Consider the following 21894-nt stretch of genomic DNA (forward strand, 5'->3'; position numbering starts at 1 on the left):
AGTGTAAATGTTAATGTATGTTTTAAATTCAATATTTTTTTTTGTATTTGTATTTGTAATCCCACGACTGGCCAGCAGGCAACTCATCCGCAAGCGGCTGCAAGCGCGAACGCTGGCGTAAGGAATGGTTCCGCGGCGGCGCGCGCTCGCAGCCGCTGTCGCCCGCCGCGCCGCCGCCCGCGCACGCCGCCGCGCTCGCCGCAGAAGTTGCGCTCACCCTGCTGCACGCGCTCGAGACCATCGTGCAGGTACCGCGCACAGCAGCCGCCGCAAGCATAGTACTGCGCACAGCAGCCGCTGTCGCCCGCCGCGCCGCCGCCCGCGCACGCCGCCGCGCTCGCCGCAGAAGTTGCGCTCACGCTGCTGCACGCGCTCGAGACCATCGTGCAGGTACCGCGCACAGCAGCCGCCGCAAGCATAGTACTGCGCACAGCAGCCGCTGTCGCCCGCCGCGCCGCCGCCCGCGCACGCCGCCGCGCTCGCCGCAGAAGTTGCGCTCACGCTGCTGCACGCGCTCGAGACCATCGTGCAGGTACCGCGCACAGCAGCCGCCGCAAGCATAGTACTGCGCACAGCAGCCGCTGTCGCCCGCCGCGCCGCCGCCCGCGCACGCCGCCGCGCTCGCCGCAGAAGTTGCGCTCACGCTGCTGCACGCGCTCGAGACCATCGTGCAGGTACCGCGCACAGCAGCCGCCGCAAGCATAGTACTGCGCACAGCAGCCGCTGTCGCCCGCCGCGCCGCCGCCCGCGCACGCCGCCGCGCTCGCCGCAGAAGTTGCGCTCACGCTGCTGCACGCGCTCGAGACCATCGTGCAGGTACCGCGCACAGCAGCCGCCGCAAGCATAGTACTGCGCACAGCAGCCGCTGTCGCCCGCCGCGCCGCCGCCCGCGCACGCCGCCGCGCTCGCCGCAGAAGTTGCGCTCACGCTGCTGCACGCGCTCGAGACCATCGTGCAGGTACCGCGCACAGCAGCCGCCGCAAGCATAGTACTGCGCACAGCAGCCGCTGTCGCCCGCCGCGCCGCCGCCCGCGCACGCCGCCGCGCTCGCCGCAGAAGTTGCGCTCACGCTGCTGCACGCGCTCGAGACCATCGTGCAGGTACCGCGCACAGCAGCCGCCGCAAGCATAGTACTGCGCACAGCAGCCGCTGTCGCCCGCCGCGCCGCCGCCCGCGCACGCCGCCGCGCTCGCCGCAGAAGTTGCGCTCACGCTGCTGCACGCGCTCGAGACCATCGTGCAGGTACCGCGCACAGCAGCCGCCGCAAGCATAGTACTGCGCACAGCAGCCGCTGTCGCCCGCCGCGCCGCCGCCCGCGCACGCCGCCGCGCTCGCCGCAGAAGTTGCGCTCACGCTGCTGCACGCGCTCGAGACCATCGTGCAGGTACCGCGCACAGCAGCCGCCGCAAGGATGGTACTGCGCACAGCAGCCGCTGTCGCCCGCCGCGCCGCCGCCCGCGCACGCCGCCGCGCTCGCCGCAGAAGTTGCGCTCACCCTGCTACACGCGCTCGAGACCATCGTGCAGGTACTAAAGCCTGGTCCGTGAGCACGTAGAATTTTGTCCAATGACCCCAAGCTACCCATCCTTATCGCTCGCGCGTAATTATATTGCTGTCGCGACTGTGCAACGGGCGCCCGCAATGAGTTTGCGAGCGCGATAGCACGGACCAGACTATACCAGGCCTGTTCATCTCCGCGAGTTTACATCGAAAACAAAACACGCACGATGGCCCACCTACAGGATACTATTCGACAAGACCTCACATACGAGCGAGCATTGACTCACGCACGCGTATTCTTGTGTATGATGGAAGAAAATAAAGAAAATGGTGTACTAAATACTGTGCAGTATTTAACTGCCTAAATAATAATAAAAACACAGAATGTACTTTTTTAAGTTGCCTCAAGACACTGAGAGGTAAATAAGTAGTTAATATTATTCATGATAATTCATGCTAAATCATGTATTTCCTCCGCCATTTTCCGCAGTTTGCGGACTCTTGAGACAGGCTAAATTACACCATATTGTTAATGACATTGAGCATACATTTTTTTAAATACGTTCGCGAAGTAAAACTTCTGTACGTAGTACTTATTATTATTCTGTGGTACTACGTACAGAAGTTTTACTTCGCGAAGGTATTTAAAAAAACGTATGCTCAATGTCATTAACAATATGGTGTAATTTAGCCTGTCTCAAGAGTCAAGCACCATTTTGTTGACAAACGTCAGTGATCGGCACTGCGCCGAAGCTATAGGGCTGACTTCGGTAAAATGATGTGACGTGAGGTGCCAAACTGCGGAAAATGGCGGAGGAAATACATGATTTAGCTTGAATTATCATGAATAATATTAACTACTTATTTACCTCTCAGTGTCTTGAGGCAACTTAAAAAAGTACATTCTGTGTTTTTATTATTATTTAGGCAGTTAAATACTGCACAGTATTTAGTACACCATTTTCTTTATTTTCTTCCATCATACACAAGAATACGCGTGCGTGAGTCAATGTTCGCTCGTATGTGAGGCCTTGTCGAATAGTATCCTGTAGGTGGGCCATCGTGCGTGTTTTGTTTTCGATGTAAACTCGCGGAGAGGAACAGGCCTGGTACTACGCACAGCAGCCGCCGCAAGGATGGTACTGCGCACAGCAGCCGCCGCAAGGATAGTACTGCGCACAGCAGCCGCCGCAAGGATAGTACTGCGCACAGCAGCCGCCGCAAGGATGGTACTGCGCACAGCAGCCGCCGCAAGGATGCACGTGCTTGAGACCATCGCGCAAGTACGCACGTCACCATAGCAGCCAGCAGCCGCAAGGATGGTTCCGCGCGCTTGTTCCCAACGAGTCACACCCAAACGAGTAACCCTATTATTTTTCTTCTTCTCATTCGTTTCGCTCTTAGCAGAGCGGTCGTGGTCACGTTGAGGCGTTGTTCACATCGGCTGTAGAGGCGGATACAACTCTCCGCACGATCTCCCTCCATCTCTCTCTGTTGGCAGACTGTCGGTGCAGTCACATACGCCACTGCTGCTTTCACTTGGTCGGTCCAGCGCATTGGTGACCTGCCACGCGATCGGGTTCCTTCGACTTTTCCCTGTTACTCGTTGAGAAAAAAATCCCATCCAGTCACACCGTTACTCGATGGGGCATCTCTTTAAAATGTTTTTGTCCCAACGAGTCACACTACTACTGGCTGTACTGTTAGTGAGCTTCCACACTGGCGGATTACAAGCGGAGCAGTGACGCGGTGAGTGGGTAACCTCTTTTTTTTTTTTTTTTTTTCTCTTATATCCGTGGTCCCAGCGGCAATCTGTAGGGAACTACAATAATCCACTCCTGTGTCCGTTTGCACTGTTCTTTGTCATGGGTAGGGTGGAGTCCAGTGACTCAGTTGCCCTCAGTGGTCATGGTTTCTCAACTGTCCTGGAATCTACTAAGGAGACCCCTGACACTAGCTCTTTGCAGTCTGCTGAATAGGAAGCCTTCAATGGTCATGAGTTGTTGTACTGAAGAGTTTGGATGATTTGAAAGTCTATCCTTGTAGCGGAGTGTGTGGCTCTTTATTTCCTCTCTGACTGTGGGCAATGGCAAGTCCTGATAGATGAGCTTGTTGCTGATATACCATGGGATTTGGTAAATCAAACGTATGGCTTTTGTCTGAAAGCGCTCGATTACACAAACAATCTTCCAGTTATTTGGTAACCTCTTTGGCAACATTTTTTTTCCTCTTTTCTCTTCATTGTTTTTGTACTTTTTTTATAAGTTGTCAAATAAATATTTTTTCTTTCTTTCTTTCTTTCCGCCAACGTTTTCACTAACACTGCAGCCAGTAGCGGTGTGACTCGTTGGGACAAAACATTTTGTCCCATCGAGCAACGGTGTAACTGGATGGGATTTTTTTCCCAACGACTAACAGGGTTACTCGTTTGGGTGGGAACAAGCTGCCGCTGTCGCCCGCCGCGCCGCTCTCCAAGACAATCGTGCAGGTATAATCAAGTGATCCGTCTGCTCGTTTGCCTCCTGTCACATAAAAAAATAAAAAAAAACAAAAAACAAATTACACGCGGCCAGTACGTGGCTACACTTACTGTGCCGCTAGACACGTAGCTACACTGCACCACCAGAATCGTAACTATACACGTGACCACACCCCCTGTATAGCCAGCGGCGAGCGAGGAGTCGTTCAGTATTGAACGGTCGTATTACAAGGCTTCGCCTTTAAAGCGTGTTCTATTTCAACGTTAAAACGCTTTAACCTATTGATGTACGACGAAAACGCCTTGTGTTTGGCAAAGTTTTTATACTTTTATTCCAGTCTTTTGTCGTTACGTTTTTACGTATTTAGTAAAGTTTCAATAACTCGAACTTGTGTTACAGTCATGCAGCAACCTGGAGCACGGCCAGAGTATTTGCAGCGCTGCCTTACAAGTGGTGCTGCGGGCACTTCAACGCAACCAGAGCACTACAGTACTGCAACACATGTTTGCCTCACTACGCACACTTATCGTCAAGGTGAGAGAATCCTTATATGTAGTAATTTTCGACTGTTTAGACTTGCGCAAACGTAGACACTTGTCGACGTTTGATGTCACGTAGGAAACCCGGCACTATTAAATCTGTGGCCTAATTTACGTATTTTGACAGACAAGATCTCGCTGACGTTCAAAAGTCGTCCCATTGAAAAACAGTTCTAAATCCGTATTCACAAGGGTCATTTTCGATAGAACGATTACTCTATAGGATCGCAACTCAGCGATTTATTGTCATTGAAGTTTTGTTACGTCGTCCCATTGAAAAACAGTTCTAAATCCGTATTCACAGTGGTCATTTTGATAGAACGATTACTCGATAGGATTACAACTCAGTGTTTCGTTGTCGTTGAAGTTTTGTTACGTGAATAAGGCTACTGGTGTGGTAATCAAGCCACTGGTGATTATTTTATTTTCATATAATCAACATGAACCCACGGAGTAGCTCCTGCGCAAACGTAGACACTGTGTTGTGTTGCTGCCATTTGACAAAGTACGAGTCGATTTTCGGTTTCCTGTTATGGTGTTATGTCAATAGCAAATAGTATTTACGTTTGCGCGGAGCCCCTTAAAACTCAAATAGTTTTTATGTTACCTTTCCTCCTTAGCTGGGCTGGTCCTGCTGCGGCGAGGAGTCGGGTATCTGCCGAGTGCTGTTACGTCACTGCGCTGCGCTAGCGCCACAAACACGTGCACACGCTAGTGCCACTCTCTACGCACTCATGCGACAACATTATCAGCTTGGAAACGTAAGAATAACTAAAAAAAAGAAAAATCTCACAGATAAAGCAGGGATGTTATGGATACGAAGTTTCGGTTATGGATACGGTTACGGATATTAGAATAATATTATACCGGTTTCGGTTTCGGTTACGGATATGAAAGCATTTCGGATTATCCGAAAGTTTCGGATAATTTCGGTTACGGATATTAGAACTGCGCAAGCGCGACCCACATAGCCACTTTATGTAAGTACCATGACGGCACCTATGATAAAGGTAAAACAGGTGGAGATATCAGATGGTGCCAGGAAATTCCAGACAAGTAACAAATATTAAAAATATTAAGATTTAGACTCCGCCTTTATCCGAAACTATCCGAACCTTTTTGAATCGGTTACGATTACGAATATTTTTTTATTTCGGATATCCGATAGTTTCGGTTATGGTTACGGATATCCATAACATCCCTGAGCTAAAGTATTGCAGAATTAAATGCGATTACTTCATACACAAACAATGATTTCTGAGTTGAACTATGACCCATTTTATTATTGTTTACCTAACCTATTAAAACACTTCTTCGCTATATTGAAGTCATCTATGATTCACTCATGTTTATGTCCATTGAAAAATTCCTCGTCATAACTTCACTCAGCATGATGAAATAAGAAAAACGGGAAATACAGTTTGTTTTCTAAATAAAAACCGATCATTAATTAACAAACAATTGCATAATTCCACATCAGAAATGTATGTTCAAAGTTCAACAATCATTGTTCCTTGTTCTATTTCATCTCACCTTCTCATCTAACCGGGAAATACAGTTTGTTTTCTAAATAAAAACCGATCATTAAATGAACAAACAATTGCATAATTCCACATCAGAAATGTATGTTCAAAGTTCAACAATCATTGTTCCGTGTCCTATTTCATGCCACCTTTTCTTCTAACTGGCTTATTTGCGCAGAACTTCAGCCGTGTGAAGATGCAGGTGACGATGTCGCTATCGTCTCTAGTTGGCACGTCGGCCACCTTTAGCGAAGACGCACTGCGCCGCGCGCTCAAGACCGTGCTAGTTTATGCTGAGAAGGACCAAGATCTACACGATACCAATTTCCCGGAACAGGTCAGTTCAGGTGCTCATACAGCTCAGCTCAGCAAGTGACGATGTAGCTATCCTCGCTAGTTGACACGACGGCTAAAGCCTGGTCCGTGAGCACGTAGAATTTTGTCCAATGACCCCAAGCTACCCATCCTTATCGCTCGCGCGTAATTATATTGCTGTCGCGACTGTGCGACGGGCGCCCGCAGTGAGTGTGCGAGCGCGACAGCAACAGTGAGTGCTCACGGACCAGGCTTTACCTTTAGTGTACCTAAGACCGTGCTAGTGTATGCTGAGAAGGACCAGGATCTGCACGACACCAACTTCCCGGAGCAGGTCAGTCTCATGGACACAGCTCAGCAGGTGACGATGTCGCTACCGTCGCTATATTAGGTACCTTCAGTGAGGACGCACTGCGCCGCGCGCTCAAGACCGTGCTAGTGTATGCTGAGAAAGATCAAGATCTGCACGACACCAACTTCCCGGAACAGGTCAGTTCAGGTGCTCATACAGCTCAGTAGGTGACGATGTCGCTATCCTCGCTAGTTGGCACGACGACTAAAGCCTGGTCCGTGAACACGTAGAATTTCTTCCAATGACCCCAAGCTACCCATCCTTATCGCTCGCGCGTAATTATATTGCTGTCGCGACTGTGCGACGGGCGCCCGCAGAGAGTGTGCGAGCGCGACAGCAACATAATTACGCGCGAGCGATAAGGATGGGTAGCTTGGGGTCATTGGACAAAATTCTACGTGCTCACGGACCAGGCTTTACCTTTAGTGTACCTGAGACCGTGCTAGTGTATGCTGAGAAGGACCAGGATCTGCACGACACCAACTTCCCGGAGCAGGTCAGTCTCATGGACACAGCTCAGCAGGTGACGATGTCGCTATCGTCGCTATATTAGCTACCTTTAGCGAGGACGCACTGCGCCGCGCGCTCAAGACCGTGCTAGTGTATGCTGAGAAAGATCAAGATCTGCACGACACCAACTTCCCGGAACAGGTCAGTTCAGGTGCTCATACAGCTCAGCAGGTGACGATGTCGCTATCCTCGCTAGTTGGCACGACGGCTAAATTGTTGCTGTCGCGTTCGCACACTCTCTGCGGGCGCCCGTCGCACAGTCGCGACAGCAATATAATTACGTGCGAGCGATAAGGATGGGTAGCTTGAGGTCATTGGACAAAATTCTACGTGCTCACGGACCAGGCTTTACCTTTAGTGTACCTAAGACCGTGCTAGTGTATGCTGAGAAATATCAAGATCTGCACGACACTAACTTCCCGGAGCAGGTCAGTATCGTGTACACACAGCTCAGCTCAGCAAGTGACGATGTAGCTATCCTCGCTAGTTGGCACGACGGCTACCTTTAGTGTACCTAAGACTGTGCTAGTGTAGAAAGAAAAGAAAGAAAGAAAATAACTTTATTTTGGCAACAACAGATTCAGGCAACATAGACATACACACAAAAAATAACTAAGTTGCCAAAAAAGGTCACCCACTCAGTAATATCTTGACAGTGTGACTGCCAAGACACTGATTTTCAGTGTATGCTGAGAAAGATCAAGATCTGCACGACACCAACTTCCCGGAACAGGTCATTTCAGGTGCTCATACAGCTCAGTAGGTGACGATGTCGCTATATTAGCTACCTTTAGCGAGGACGCACTGCGCCGCGCGCTCAAGACCGTGCTTGTTTATGCTGAGAAGGATCAAGATCTACACGACACCAACTTCCCGGAACAGGTCAGTTCACTTAAAATCAGCGCCAAATAGTTCGTGACACCTAAAGTAACCGAAAAGTTCGCAACACCATCTTGTTACTTTTAATTGTGCTGTCAACTTTTTGACCACTTTGGGTGTCATAAACGCTGACTACACATACTACAACTCAGCAGCGGCAGCGGTGACGATTTCGCTGCGTCGCTGATACCCTGACACCAACTTTCCGAAGCAAGTCAGTCACGTACAGACAACACATCAAGGAAAACACTGTGGCATATTGTGAGGGCTATCGATTTTGAGCTTACCAGTTGGCGCCACTGTAGAGTAATGTTCTGTCACTCCCTGATGGCCAAGACAGTAACGCCAACTGGCAAGCGCTCAAGCAGTAGGAGGACAAATCAAAATCATTTATTCAGTTTAAACCACAAGTGGCACTTATGACCGTCAAAAAAGAAAAGGTAGCCCTTATGGGGCACTTTACATGTCTCCTTGAACTCCTTCAACGGTTGAAGTAAGCTGGTGCAACTGAGCCCGAGCAATAAGAACGAGAACTATTGCCGACAAACTGTAATGCAGTTTGGCAAGTGTATCTTTATGTATTGATGTGTATCCTTTTGTGAACAATAAAAAAAAATAAAGAAAAGGATTGACCAGGATCTCTATAGAGCAAGGTTCAGTAGTGCCAACTGTTAAGTTTAATAACGATAGCAAAGTACTCATTATGTGTGTTATTTGAAAACCCTGCGGATTTATTTTTTTATCCACAACGAGGAAGCTCTTGGCCTGTATCTCACCTGATGGTAAGTGATGATCAGGCCGAAGGTGGAAGTGAGCTTCACTCGGAATCCTCAACCACAGAGGAACTGGCTATCTTGCCTCTAACTGCCGGAGCACAACAATGCTGTTAACATTGTTGTGTTCTATGTGTCCTAATGCTAAAAATATATCCTGAAACTGTAAAGCTTCTTTAATATCAAGATGTACAAGCTGTGTACGTGATAGCGTTCACAACAGCGCATGTAATCGTCACCGTGTTCTGACCGCCTTGGTTTGACTGAAGCTTCACGATCTCAATTTCTGTCCTCAGGTGAAGGACCTGGTGTTCAACTTACACATGATCCTGTCCGACACGGTGAAGATGAAGGAGTTCCAGGAGGACCCTGAAATGCTTTTGGACCTCATGCACCGCATCGCGCGCGGCTACCAGCACAGCCCCGACCTGCGCCTCACGTGGCTCAGCAACATGGCGCAGAAGCATATGGAGGTCAGTGGGGACACGGGCAACCCACCACCACCCATGGCCATACCAACCTTGCGGTTATACTGGCCGAATCGCGGGAGGTGTGCGCGGAATTGCGGCTGCCTAGGGCAGATTGCACTCCACCGCGCCACACTTCTTGACTCCCTACAAGTTATTTTTCTTCGTCCTTGTCCCTATAATACAGTTCTCCCCCTTCTGGGGCCTGACATTCACGGCGCGGATGGCACCATCTGGTGCCGTGCAGCGCTAGCGGTCCTCCTCCTATGCCAGCCGTACGCAAATTCACGCAGCCTGTCGAAGTTCGCCTCCGAAGAGACGAGATCGGGGTACCAGACAGGTCCGGGTCTCTCGGGTACGATTCCCTGAAGCAGAACTTGGCGTAGGTCTTCGTACAAAGGGCAGGACCACAAGACGTGGTGCCTGTCCTCTTCGCGTTCCCCACATTCGCATTCCGCGGCGGTCCGGAGACGCATATCGCACAGGCGCTTGTTAAAGCACCCATGCCCCGCGAGTATCTGGGCAGTAACATAATCTGGTACGACCCAGCGCATGCCGAGTCTCCCAGCCACGTCGGGGAAGAATTGGAAGAGCTCGCGACCCTTCGTCTCCCCCTCCCATCTGGTCTGCCAAGTATCCTGCCAAGTATGGGGACACGGGCAGAAGGATCAGTTCCAGGAGGACCCTGAAATGCTTTTGGATCTCATGCACCGAATCGCGCGCGGCTACCAGCACAGCCCCGACCTGCGCCTCACGTGGCTCAGCAACATGGCGCAGAAGCATATGGAGGTCAGTGGGGACACGGGCAACCCACCACCACCCATGGCCATACCAACCTTGCGGTTATAACTGGCCGAATCGCGGGAGGTGTGCGCGGAATTGCGGCTGCCTAGGGCAGATTGCACTCCACCGCGCCACACTTCTTGACTCCCTACAAGTTATTTTTCTTCGTCCTTGTCCCTATAATACAGTTCTCCCCCTTCTGGGGCCTGACGTTCACGGCGCGGATGGCACCATCTGGTGCCGTGCAGCGCTAGCGGTCCTCCTCCTATGCCAGCCGTACGCGAATTCACGCAGCCGAGCGAAGTTCGCCTCCGAAGAGACGAGATCGGGGTACCAGACAGGTCCGGGTCTCTCGGGTACGATTCCCTGAAGCAGAACTTGGCGTAGGTCTTCGTACAAAGGGCAGGACCACAAGACGTGGTGCCTGTCCTCTTCGCGTTCCCCACATTCGCATTCCGCGGCGCTCAGGAGACGCATATCGCACAGGCGCTTGTTAAAGCACCCATGCCCCGTAAGTAACTGGGAAGTAACATAATCTGGTACGACCCAGCGCATGCCGAGTCTCCCAGCCACGTCGGGGAAGAATTGGAAGAGCTCGCGACCCTTCGTCTCCCCCTCCCATCTGGTCTGCCAAGTATCCTGCCAAGTATGGGGACACGGGCAGATGGAGCAGTTCCAGGAGGACCCTGAAATGCTTTTAGACCTCATGCACCGCATCGCGCGCGGCTACCAGCACAGCCCCGACCTGCGCCTCACGTGGCTCAGCAACATGGCGCAGAAGCATATGGAGGTCAGTGGGAACACGGGCAACCCACCACCACCCATGGCCATGCCAACCTTGCGGGTATACTGGCCGAATCGCGGGAGGTGTGCGCGGAGTGAGGGCTATCGTTTTAGCGCTCACCAGTTAGCGCCACTGTAGAGTAAGGTCCTGTCACTTGCTAGTAGCGAAGACAGTGGCGCCAACTTGTGAGCGCTAAAGTGGTAGGAGGACTATCGCATTTGCACTCATCAAGATGGCGCCACTGTAGAGTAAGGTCCTGTCAATCGCCAGGGGTGCCAACTGTTAAGTATAAAAACGATAGCCCTCATTGCGGCTGCCTAGGGCAGATTGCACTCCACCGCGCCACACTTCTTGACTCCCTACAAGTTATTTTTCTTCGTCCTTGTCCCTATAATACAGTTCTCCCCCTTCTGGGGCCTCCGATGAGACGAGATCGGGGTACCAGACAGGTCCGGGTCTCTCGGGTACGATTCCCTGAAGCAGAACTTGGCGTAGGTCTTCGTACAAAGGGCAGGACCACAAGACGTGGTGCCTGTCCTCTTCGCGTTCCCCACATTCGCATTCCGCGGCGCTCAGGAGACGCATATCGCACAGGCGCTTGTTAAAGCACCCATGCCCCGCGAGTATCTGGGAAGTAACATAATCTGGTACGACCCAGCGCATGCCGAGTCTGCCAGCCACGTCGGGGAAGAATTGGAAGAGCTCGCGACCCTTCGTCTCCCCCTCCCATCTGGTCTGCCAAGTATCCGGCCAAGTATGGGGACACGGGCAGATGGAGCAGTTCTAGGAGGACCCTGAAATGCTTTTGGACCTCATGCACCGCATCGCGCGCGGCTACCAGCACAGCCCCGACCTGCGCCTCACGTGGCTCAGCAACATGGCGCAGAAGCATATGGAGGTCAGTGGGGACACGGGCAGATGGAGCAGTTCCAGGAGGAGCCGGGATCCGGACCTGGATATTTGTATCATCAACCTGTCATTGGCTATACTATCAGTCTAAATCTTATTACTAACATTTTCTATGTATCGCTGTTGGTTTCTATCTATACTTATAATAAATCTGTAGAGAGGTCAATTCTGTACATGAAATATATTTTCAAAATAACTATCAGGGGGTGATTAGTGATCGATACTGAAGCCAAAAATGCAATCAGTAAAATTTTTGTCTGTCTGTCTGTCCGTCTGTCTGTCTGTCTGTCTGTCTGTCTGTCTGTATGTTCCTTATAGAAACAAAAACTACTCGACGGATTTTAACGAAACTTGGTACATTCATTCTTCATACTCCTGGGCAGGTTATAGGATACTTAGGAATTCCCGCGGGAACGGGAATTAGCGGGAAAATCCTTTTGTATGAAAAATCTAAACCGCTTAAGTTAGACGCTTGAAATTTGGCATGCAGGTACCTTAGTAAACTTAAAGCTTAGTTACAACAGGATATTGCAAAATTCCCACGGGAACGGGAGTTAGCGGGAAAAACCATTTGTATGAAAAAATCTAAACCGCGTAAGGTAGACACTTGAAATTTGGCATGCAGGTACCTTAGTAAACTTAAAGCTTAGTTATAACAGGATATTGCAAAATTTCCACGGGAACGGGAGTTAGCGGGAAAAACCATTTGTATGAATAAATCTGAACCGCGTAAGATAGATGAAGGGGGGGTAAAACGAGATTCACGCGTACGAAGTCGCGGGCGGCCGCTAGTAAATAAATAAATAAATCATCAGGGGGCGTAGTGTGAGTTTACTTCAAACGCATTCGATGTCGACTGCTTAAAAAAGTAACATTAAATGTATGACGGATAGTACAGCGCCCCTAGCGGAAACTTTCAAGAAAACTAAAATTTTCATATATTTTTAATATGCTCACTAGTGAGGATATTAAAGAATATATGAAAACAACAGTGTAAACGCACACTATGCCCTCTGGTCATTTAGTCTTCACTGCGAGAACACGTCTGTCGTTCGAGTCGTGTAACAACTCCAATTCACCAGAAACGATTGCAGGATTTGGTTTACACTCCCCACCCTGGCCTGGCCAGAACGGTTGGAGAGGCCTGATATCGCTTAATTGGCTCTTTGGACATCCATGGGAAGACTGAGTGGGTTATATTCTAGTATTCGGTGGGAACCATACGGCTGGATCAAACTCGACATATAAACTCGTTCATTTTACTTTTCTTCGTGTTACTTTGCATTTTTAGACTATAACACGTAGCCTTTATACCTACGTGTCGAAAGTCTCAAAAATGCAAATAACCTTGTAAAATTCTTTTTATAGTCGGGAAAGAGATGTAACTTATAAACGTTTGTGTTCACAGCGTTCGAACCACGCAGAAGCAGGCATGTGCCTGGTTCACGGAGCTGCCTTAGTCGCGGAGCAGACGTGTGCGGGCGGCCGCGGCGCCGCTTTGCTGGAGAAAGTCACACACAACGCGCTGGATGAGAGTTGTGCTGATGCTTTACACCACCATCTTACGCATCAAGAGCTACAGGTGAGAAGAAATTTCCTCTCCTTTTGACATCCAAAATCCTCTATAAGTTCCTCTAGGTCAGGGTTTCTCAAACAGGGGTACGCGTACCCCTAGGGGTACGCCATTCGAGGGCAAGGGGTACGCGACAACATTTACGTAATGGCGGCTCTATAACTGGAAGGCGCGCATGACCGACATGCATAGCGGCGCGCGCGCGACTGACTGAATTCGTAGCTCGCTCGCTCTCGCGCGACTCGCGCGCCCCGCCGCCCTCCCCCGCCGTTTACGAGTACTTACACTGTACTCCGTTTTTGATTCATTTGTTTTACTTTAATGTGTGAGCATATGCGCTTTTTTCGTTGACAGTAAAATAAAAACAAAGTACTTTCAATACATTCACGCGGTTAGCTAGTTTTCAAAATGAATGAGTGGTTAAAAACTGGGTCATTACGCAGAAAATGTCCAAGTAATACATCCAGTTCGCAACCTGCACAAAGTACATTTACTCCAACTGCGTCTACTTCTGCTGAAAGTTCAGTTTTAAACGAAAATCCTGCGACATCGAGAGAACAAGAAAACACAACATCATCGACAAAAAAAAGGAAATATGACGAAGATTATCTGAAAATTGGATTTACGTGCAAAGAAGAATCTCAGTACCCAGAGCCACAGTGTGTAATATGTTCAGAAGTTCTCGCAAATAGCGTGATGAAGCCATCATTGCTGCGAAGACATTTGGAAACAAAACATCCGCAGTATGTAGACAAACCTATAGATTTTTTTGTTCGAAAAAAGAAAGAGTTGGATTCTTCGAAAAAGACTATGAAAACCGTTTTGGCTACTAACTCTGAATATTTACGTGCGTCTTTCCTTGTGGCATATAAAATTGCAAAGACTGGCAAGCCATACAATATTGCTGAAGAGTTGATTTTACCAGCAGCTAAAGATATGGTCAGTTGTGTATTGGGAGATAAATTTTCGAAATTGTTGGATAAAATACCACTTTCAAATGATACAGTTGCACGTCGCATTCATGAAATGGCACATGATGTTGAACATCAACTCGCGCAACGATTACAAAATAATTATTACGCGATTCAAGTTGATGAATCAACAGATATTAGTGGATTACCGAATTTACTTGGGTTTATTAGATATGTGTATAAAAATAAATGTGAAGAAGATTTTTTATTTTGTAAGACCTTGGAGTCTACTACGAAAGGAGAAGATATTTTTAACACTATTCATGATTTTATTGAAAAACATGGCATTGATTGGACAAAGTGCGTTGGCATATCCACTGACGGTGCAAAGGCCATGACAGGAAGGATATCTGGACTAATATCCAGGATTAAAAATCTCGCTCCTGAAGTCAAAAGTGTGCATTGTGCGTTGCACAGAGAAGCATTGGCGAGCAAGAAAATACCTGATGATTTAAAAACAGCGCTTTCAGAGGTCGTCAAAATAATCAATTACATAAAAGCGCGACCGCTAAATTCAAGACTTTTCGCATTATTATGCCGAGACATGGGTAGTGAACATGTTTCACTATTGCTACACTGTGAAGTTCGCTGGTTATCAAAAGGCAAGATATTAGCTCGGTTTGTTGAACTTCGTCACGAAATCTATATATTTTTGAAAGACAGTGACTTCAACCTTAAATTCCGATTTGAAGATGAAACATGGCTTGAAAGAGTAACTTATTTAGCTGACATTTTTTCTTGTCTCAATGAGACGAATGCTTCTATGCAAGGATCCACGTGCACTGTATTCACTGTGCACGACAAAATAAACGCACTTATAAAAAAAATAGAATTTTGGAAAACCTGCTTGAGATCAAATATCTTTGAATGTTTTCCTCTTTTGCATGAATTTATCACAACGAACGCCTTATCCGTGGATTCCGAAACGAAGGCTGAAATCGTTCTGCATCTTTCTCAGCTCTCCGACGAACTGAAAAGGTATTTTCCGGATATTGATAATGCTCAAGATGGCTGGATTCGTAACCCGTTTGCGGTTACGAACGAGAGCATAATATCTAGTTTGACTATCAAGCAACAGGAGTCATTAATAGAAATGTCCGCGGATGAAACTCTTCAAGCTGATTTCAAAACGTTGCCTTTGATAGATTTTTGGGCAGCTAGACAGTCAGAGTATTGCGAACTCTCACGCAAAGCGGTGAATTTCCTTTTACCCTTTGCTACAACATACTTATGTGAGAGTGGATTTTCACACCTGGTCATGATAAAAACTAAGTACAGAAATCGACTTGATGCCGAGTCAGAATTAAGGTTAAAATTGACCAAAATTACACCTACAATTGAATCCCTTTGCAACAAGAAACAAGCACATCCATCACATTAATATTAAAAATACATTTCTTTTGGCACTATGTTTCTTACCTTTTATTTCAAATAAAAACCTTATTTTCTTCAATAGTCAATTTTATTATTTCCTTGGGGGGGGGGGGGGGGGGGGAGGCAATTAATGAGTTAGGGGTACGCTGTCACCTGGAAATTTTAACAGGGGTACGTGGTGCCAGAAGTTTGAGAAACCCTGCTCTAGGTATCCCACGTACACACGCGCTTAACGTAAGCTGTGCTGATGCTCTGCACCACCACCTCAATCATCAGAAGTTGCAAGTAAGAAGATCCTTTTAGGATGATGAATAGGCGCGGTGCGGCTCTGCTCGAGAAAGTTACATACAACGCGCTTGATGAGAGGTGTGCTGATGCTTTGCACCACCATCTTACGCATCAGGAGCTGCAGGTGAGAAGATCTTTTAGGATGATGTTCAATTTTCACCTCCTCACATACCAGGAGGCAAGAATTTTCCAGGAGCCCACGCTCTCTGTACCCACACTATTTTTCTTTTGCCCAACTCACTGGTGGTTATGGTTGTGGACCAAACGTGCGCGGGCGGGCGCGGCGCGGCTTTGTTGAAGAAAGTCACGCACAACCCGCTGGATGAAAGTTGCGCTGATGCTTTACACCACCATCTTACACATCAGGAGTTACAGGTGAGCGGCACTTTTAGCGCTCCTGCACACGACGCCGCTAAAGTTGATACGCGCCGCGTGAACACCGCTGCCGCGCCGCCGCGCCGCGGGCGAAATTATGCTTTGATGGCGCGGTGGCGGCGCGGCGGCGGTTTTACTCGGTGCGTATGAACAGTGCAAAGGCGCGGCGGCGGCGCGGTAGCGGCGTCTTGTGCAGGAGCCCTTACCTATCATCATCCAAGCCAGTACGTATCCAAAGTGCACGTACTCGACGAAAACTGCACTAATGCTCTTCTGCACCACCATCTTACTCACTAGGAGCTCTAAGTAAGTACTTTATAAGACTCCACTACTCTCTCTTCTTACTTTGCTCCTGTATGGAGGCGAAGCAAACGTGCGCGGACACGCACAACGCGCTTGATGAAAGCTGTGCTGATGCTTTGCACCACCATCTTACACATCAGGAGTTACAGGTGAGCGGTACTCTTCACGAGCCCAAGCTCTCTCTCCTTCCTTCTTTTGCACCTTTATAGGTTAGGTTAGGCGCGGTGCTGCCTTGCTAGAGAAAGTCACGCACAACGCGCTGGATGAGAGTTGCGCTGATGCTTTCCACCACCATCTTACACATCAGAAGTTACAGGTGAGCGGTACTCTTCACGAGCCCAAGCTCTCCTTCCTTCTTTTGCTCCTTTATAGGTTAGGTTAGGCACGGTGCTGCCTTGCGAAAGTCACAAACAACGCGGTGGATGAGAGTTGTGCTGATGCTTTACACCACCACCTTACGCATCAGGAGCTGCAATTAAGAAGAAATCTCCTCTCCTTTTGACGTCCACGATCCTCTACATTATGTTTCTTTATGTATCCCACGTACACACGTGGTTCACAACGCGGTTAACGTGAGCTGTGCTGATGCTCTGCACCACCACCTCAATCATCAGAAGCTGCAAGTAAGAAGATCCTTTTAGGGTGATGAATAGGCGCGGTGCGGGTCTGCTCGAGAAAGTTACACACAACGCGCTGGATGAGAGCTGCGCTGATGCTTTACACCACTATCTGTCGCATCAGGACCTGCAGGTTAGGAAAGCTTTTGTCTCTTGGAAGATCCACCATCCTTCTTTTGCTCTTCACTGACATCCAAGCAAGTACGTATCTTACGTGTGCGTATTTGCACCTGATTTGCAACGCCCTCTTCTCTCCATTTTTTAAACTACAGATGGTTAGTTTTAGGCTGATAATAAAGGCTCCTATTTTACCAATCATATTTAAGGCTGAGGAATTTATCTTTTTTTTGTATTATCTTTTGTTCTTCAAAAGGAGTTAACGCTTTTTGCTCTTTGGTTCAACCAGTTCACAGTAGCTTTTGCAGATCAAATAATAATGTTTATGTGAAATAGTAAGACACGGGTCTTAACGCGACGTTTATTAATGAGTTACATTATGTACTCATGGCTTGACGTTTCGTTAAAACCCGTGTCTTACTATTTTAATTGAAATGGAACGCGAAAGTTTAAAATCTTATAATGTTTATATGATTGCTCCAGGCTCTACTGGAGCACGCGGCCAGCGAGCTGATGACGGCGGGCATGTACGAGACCGTCAACGAGGTGTACAAGGTGCTCATCCCCATCGCCGAGCAGCTGCGCGACTACAAGAAGCTCGCCAACATACACAGGTAGCTTTGTTTTAGCTTCCCACATAGGTACGGACGACAGCACATCAACTGGCGTCTTCGTTCGTTTCAGCCAAATGCCGTCCACTCATCCACTGCTGGACAAAGGCCTCCCTCAAGGATTTCCATAACAACTAGTCCTGCGCTGCCCGCAATGAGGGTTATCGTTTTAGCGCTCACCTGTTTGCGCCACTGTAGAGTAAGGTCCTGTTATTTGCTAGTAGCGAAGACTGTGGCACCATCTGGTGAGTGCTAAAGTGGTAGGAGGACTATCGCATTTGCACTCATCAAGATGGCGCCACTGTAGAGTAAGGTCCTGTCAATCGCCAGGGGTGCCAACTGTTAAGTATAAAAACGATAGCCCTCATTAGGTTCTACCGGAGACCTTCACCAGATCGTCGATCCTTCAATCGTTCAAAATTCGTCGATTCGTCGTCTTCCGGCCCATGGTCGCCACTCGAGAACTTTTCTGCACTTGCGTCTTATCTCGTTGCAATATAGGCTATTTTGTATCAAAAATGTATACATCCGATGTGAGACTTCAAAGGCCTCCCTTACACTACCGTCTTTCGAACGTCGTCAACTAGTCGACGCTGGTCGGGCGCTGGCAAGTCGATGACACCCGAAAGACAGACGCTAGTGTGGGATCCTATATTGCTGTTTGTCGAAAGGGGGCGCATCTCGAATAAGTTAGGTAATCCCTGCACTAGTACGTCCCAGAGTTACACTTTTCTTATTCGTTACGTTCTCTGAATCATCTTACCGTCTCAGCAGCAAGTACTTTTGCCCTTACATTGGGCAGCACGGTTCGGAACAGTTAACCTTTAGTCTGCGTAATATCATATCATAAGATCTGTTACTGTGACATGGTTTACAATTACTTGGTTCAGTTATTATGGAAATATAATAAATACAGTAGAATCCGTTTTGTATTTTATTGATATGATATGATCCGTTTATTGTTTTTTTTTTAAGATTTTTAACAATTTGTATTGCACAAATTACTAAGTCCCGTTAGCTCTCGAGTTAGGATCTCAAGTTAGGATCTCGAGTCGGCCAGTCCGACCCGAAACCAACCAACCCGAACGAAAAACGTAAAAATGACTACTTTAGTACGACGTAATATCATCGGTCCCTTGAGCGTCGTTACAATCGGATTCTACTGTATTGCCAAGTAATACAGTTTATTTTTGTGCGACTCCCCTTTTCTTATTTATTGTCGTTTGCAGCAAACTGAACGAGGCCTTCAGCCGCATCGAGCAGTTGCACGGCAAGCGCGTGTTCGGCACGTACTTCCGCGTGTCGTTCTACGGCGCGCGCTTCGGGGACCTCAGCGGGGAGGAGTTCGTCTACAAGGAACACGCGCTCACCAAGCTGCCAGAGATATTCAGCAGACTTGAGGTAAGACCATAAAGTTAATATCCCTTCGGAATGATGCTGGATGCGATACGGAGAGCCAAGCAAGGACCTGTTTATCACCAGGACCTCACGAGTAGTCGTAGTAACTGGATCGCGCTGCGCGAGTTCGCGCACTCCTGGCACACAATCAGGCGAAGTTATGAGAAGAAGTGATGACATTTATCAACGATAGCAGCCCGACGCGAAGTACCGTATTTGTGGTGTCAAGCCACAGAATAAGTAATAGTACAGGTACAGAAGGATTACTCCGCAAGACGATTTAAATAAATGGGAGTCTTGCTACGACGCGATACAGTGGAATTCAGCTCGCACAGCACTACGTACCTACAATTTTATTCACCAAATAAAATAAAAATAAAATAAAAGTTTTGTCTCTTTCTATCGCGTGCCTCTGAACTCTTCTTAAGCTGTTAGGGTTGCTGTCTAGTGAAAAAATAATTAATCTACTTATTTGTAATGAGGTACGTATATGTAGGTAAGTATGCATTCATTATGGAAAACCTTGGGAGAGGCCTTTGTCCAGCAGTGGACGTCATTTGGCTGAAACGAACGAACGCATTCTGAGCAGTAGTCATAGTAGGTTAGGTTCCTATACTATCCTAAGAATTATTGATTACCTACATGGCCAACATACCTTTCAGCATCTTTGGGAAGCGAAAAAAAAATCCGGTAGATTTCTTTTCGAATTTAAACATCCGAACGCCGCACAATATTTCTTTCTCTTTATGTCCATTTTTAAATAATACTTCGATCATAGAATTATAATCATACTACAACGCACCAGCGTCCTGACGGGCGCGCGCGTGACACTCGACTGATATAATACCCGCCGGCGGGGCGCTTCGCTGTAGGTAATTATCGGATGTACCGCGCGGAGTGAGCCAGGCCTGGTCAAGCCGCAGAAGGGGAAGAATTGACTATGAGAAGGGACATGGATCAAAGAAATTTGTAGGGAGTCAAGCAAAGCGCCCGGGGAAAAGAGCCCAGAGCAAGTACCTGCGCGCTCTCCAGAGATTCGGTTCGTACGCCGTGAGGCAGGAAGAGCCATGGGCGGTGGTGGGTTATTCCTTCGGAATAGAGCAACAACCACGAGCTGTCAAACGAAATAATTTTATAAAAGCAGAAAGTTTGTCAGCGTATGCTCCCAATATAGGTTAGAATGTTGGTGGATCATGAAGTCTCTAAAAAAACTGTCTGGCAAGGAGTTGAAACTATCAAAACTTTACACAGCTGATTTAAATTTCAGAATAAACTAATCTGGCTGATGTGAAAACAACTTTAATCAACCACCAATATCCAGTTTTGGAGGCCCTTAATGATCCAGCCTCCTAGGGTGACTCGAATGCTAACGGTCATTGAAATGATAGGCGAAGCTCTCACTTGTTGTTTTTATGTACTAGATAATACTGAAAGCTCTCTCATCCTTTCTGCCACCAACAAATTCTTAGAAATTCTCTACTAATTCTTATACATACAGCTTACCAATGTGATGTATCTGAATAAAACACACCACAACTAAAATACTGATGTTTTTATTAAAACTCAAGTCGATATGTTACGGTAAATGTGATAAATGTGAAAAATATTAATAATCGCTGGTTATTATGAATAATTACCTCATGATTTGGTAAATGTGATTAATATGAGATCATTTATGTGTGTATAAAACTAAATAGGTGGCTTAGGGGTGGCCCAAGGGCCATCCCCGCCGCACCTTAACCTATTTTACACTTTAAACCAAAACAATGTGTTATAGGCATTATGGCAAAGTAATGTTACGCAAGAAACAGGCCAAACTCATTTTGTCAAATTATATTAATATATGATATCAAAACGTTCAAAATGTGAGGCTGTACATGAGCGCTGTACACGAGCCGGTGTTCTCTTTTATGATATTTGTTAGTATTAAGGTTACATTATGAAATAGTCACTGATAAATGTGATTAATTTATCACTTTTACCTCGCCTGTCGGTAATTATTCATAATAACCGGCGATTATTCATAATTTTCAATTTATCACTTTAACCGTAACAGATACATAAAATTGTTTTAACTGTTGTTCTGTCCCATTTGTAGAACTTCTACGGCGCCCGCTTCGGCGCAGAAAACGTGGTGATCATCAAGGACTCGAACATCGTGGACGTCACCACGCTCGAGCCAGACAAGGCCTACATCCAGATCACGTACGTGGAGCCCTACTTCGAGCCACACGAGCTGCGCAAAAGAGTCACGCACTTCGAGAGGAACTTTAATATTAGTGAGTTTAAGATTCAAAATCGTATAGCATTACTTGAACATGAAAAAAATGGAAAGCGAATGACACTAAAAAGATTATGTCTTGCTTTAAAAATATGTAGGTGTATTCACGTTGCAAGTTTGTGTTGAGCTACTATTCTTTTAATCCTCGTTCACCAGTTCTGAGTAGTGTCAA

General features: G+C 47.5%; 1 protein-coding gene across 1 annotated transcript in view; it reads left to right on the top strand.

The window, feature by feature from the left end:
* The window catches only part of LOC135088080 (dedicator of cytokinesis protein 7), a 67997-nt gene that overhangs the window by 30460 nt on the left and 15643 nt on the right, over positions 1-21894 (top strand). The window contains exons 27-35 of the mRNA XM_063982967.1: positions 95-248; positions 4380-4514; positions 5140-5280; positions 6221-6379; positions 9168-9344; positions 13223-13396; positions 17916-18046; positions 19273-19444; positions 21540-21720. Coding sequence (XP_063839037.1) covers positions 95-248; positions 4380-4514; positions 5140-5280; positions 6221-6379; positions 9168-9344; positions 13223-13396; positions 17916-18046; positions 19273-19444; positions 21540-21720 — 1424 coding nt within the window. The remainder of the gene's footprint in view (positions 1-94; positions 249-4379; positions 4515-5139; positions 5281-6220; positions 6380-9167; positions 9345-13222; positions 13397-17915; positions 18047-19272; positions 19445-21539; positions 21721-21894) is intronic.

Source organism: Ostrinia nubilalis, chromosome 3, assembly GCF_963855985.1.
Source record: "Ostrinia nubilalis chromosome 3, ilOstNubi1.1, whole genome shotgun sequence".
In the NCBI taxonomy this organism is placed as follows: domain Eukaryota; kingdom Metazoa; phylum Arthropoda; class Insecta; order Lepidoptera; family Crambidae; genus Ostrinia; species Ostrinia nubilalis.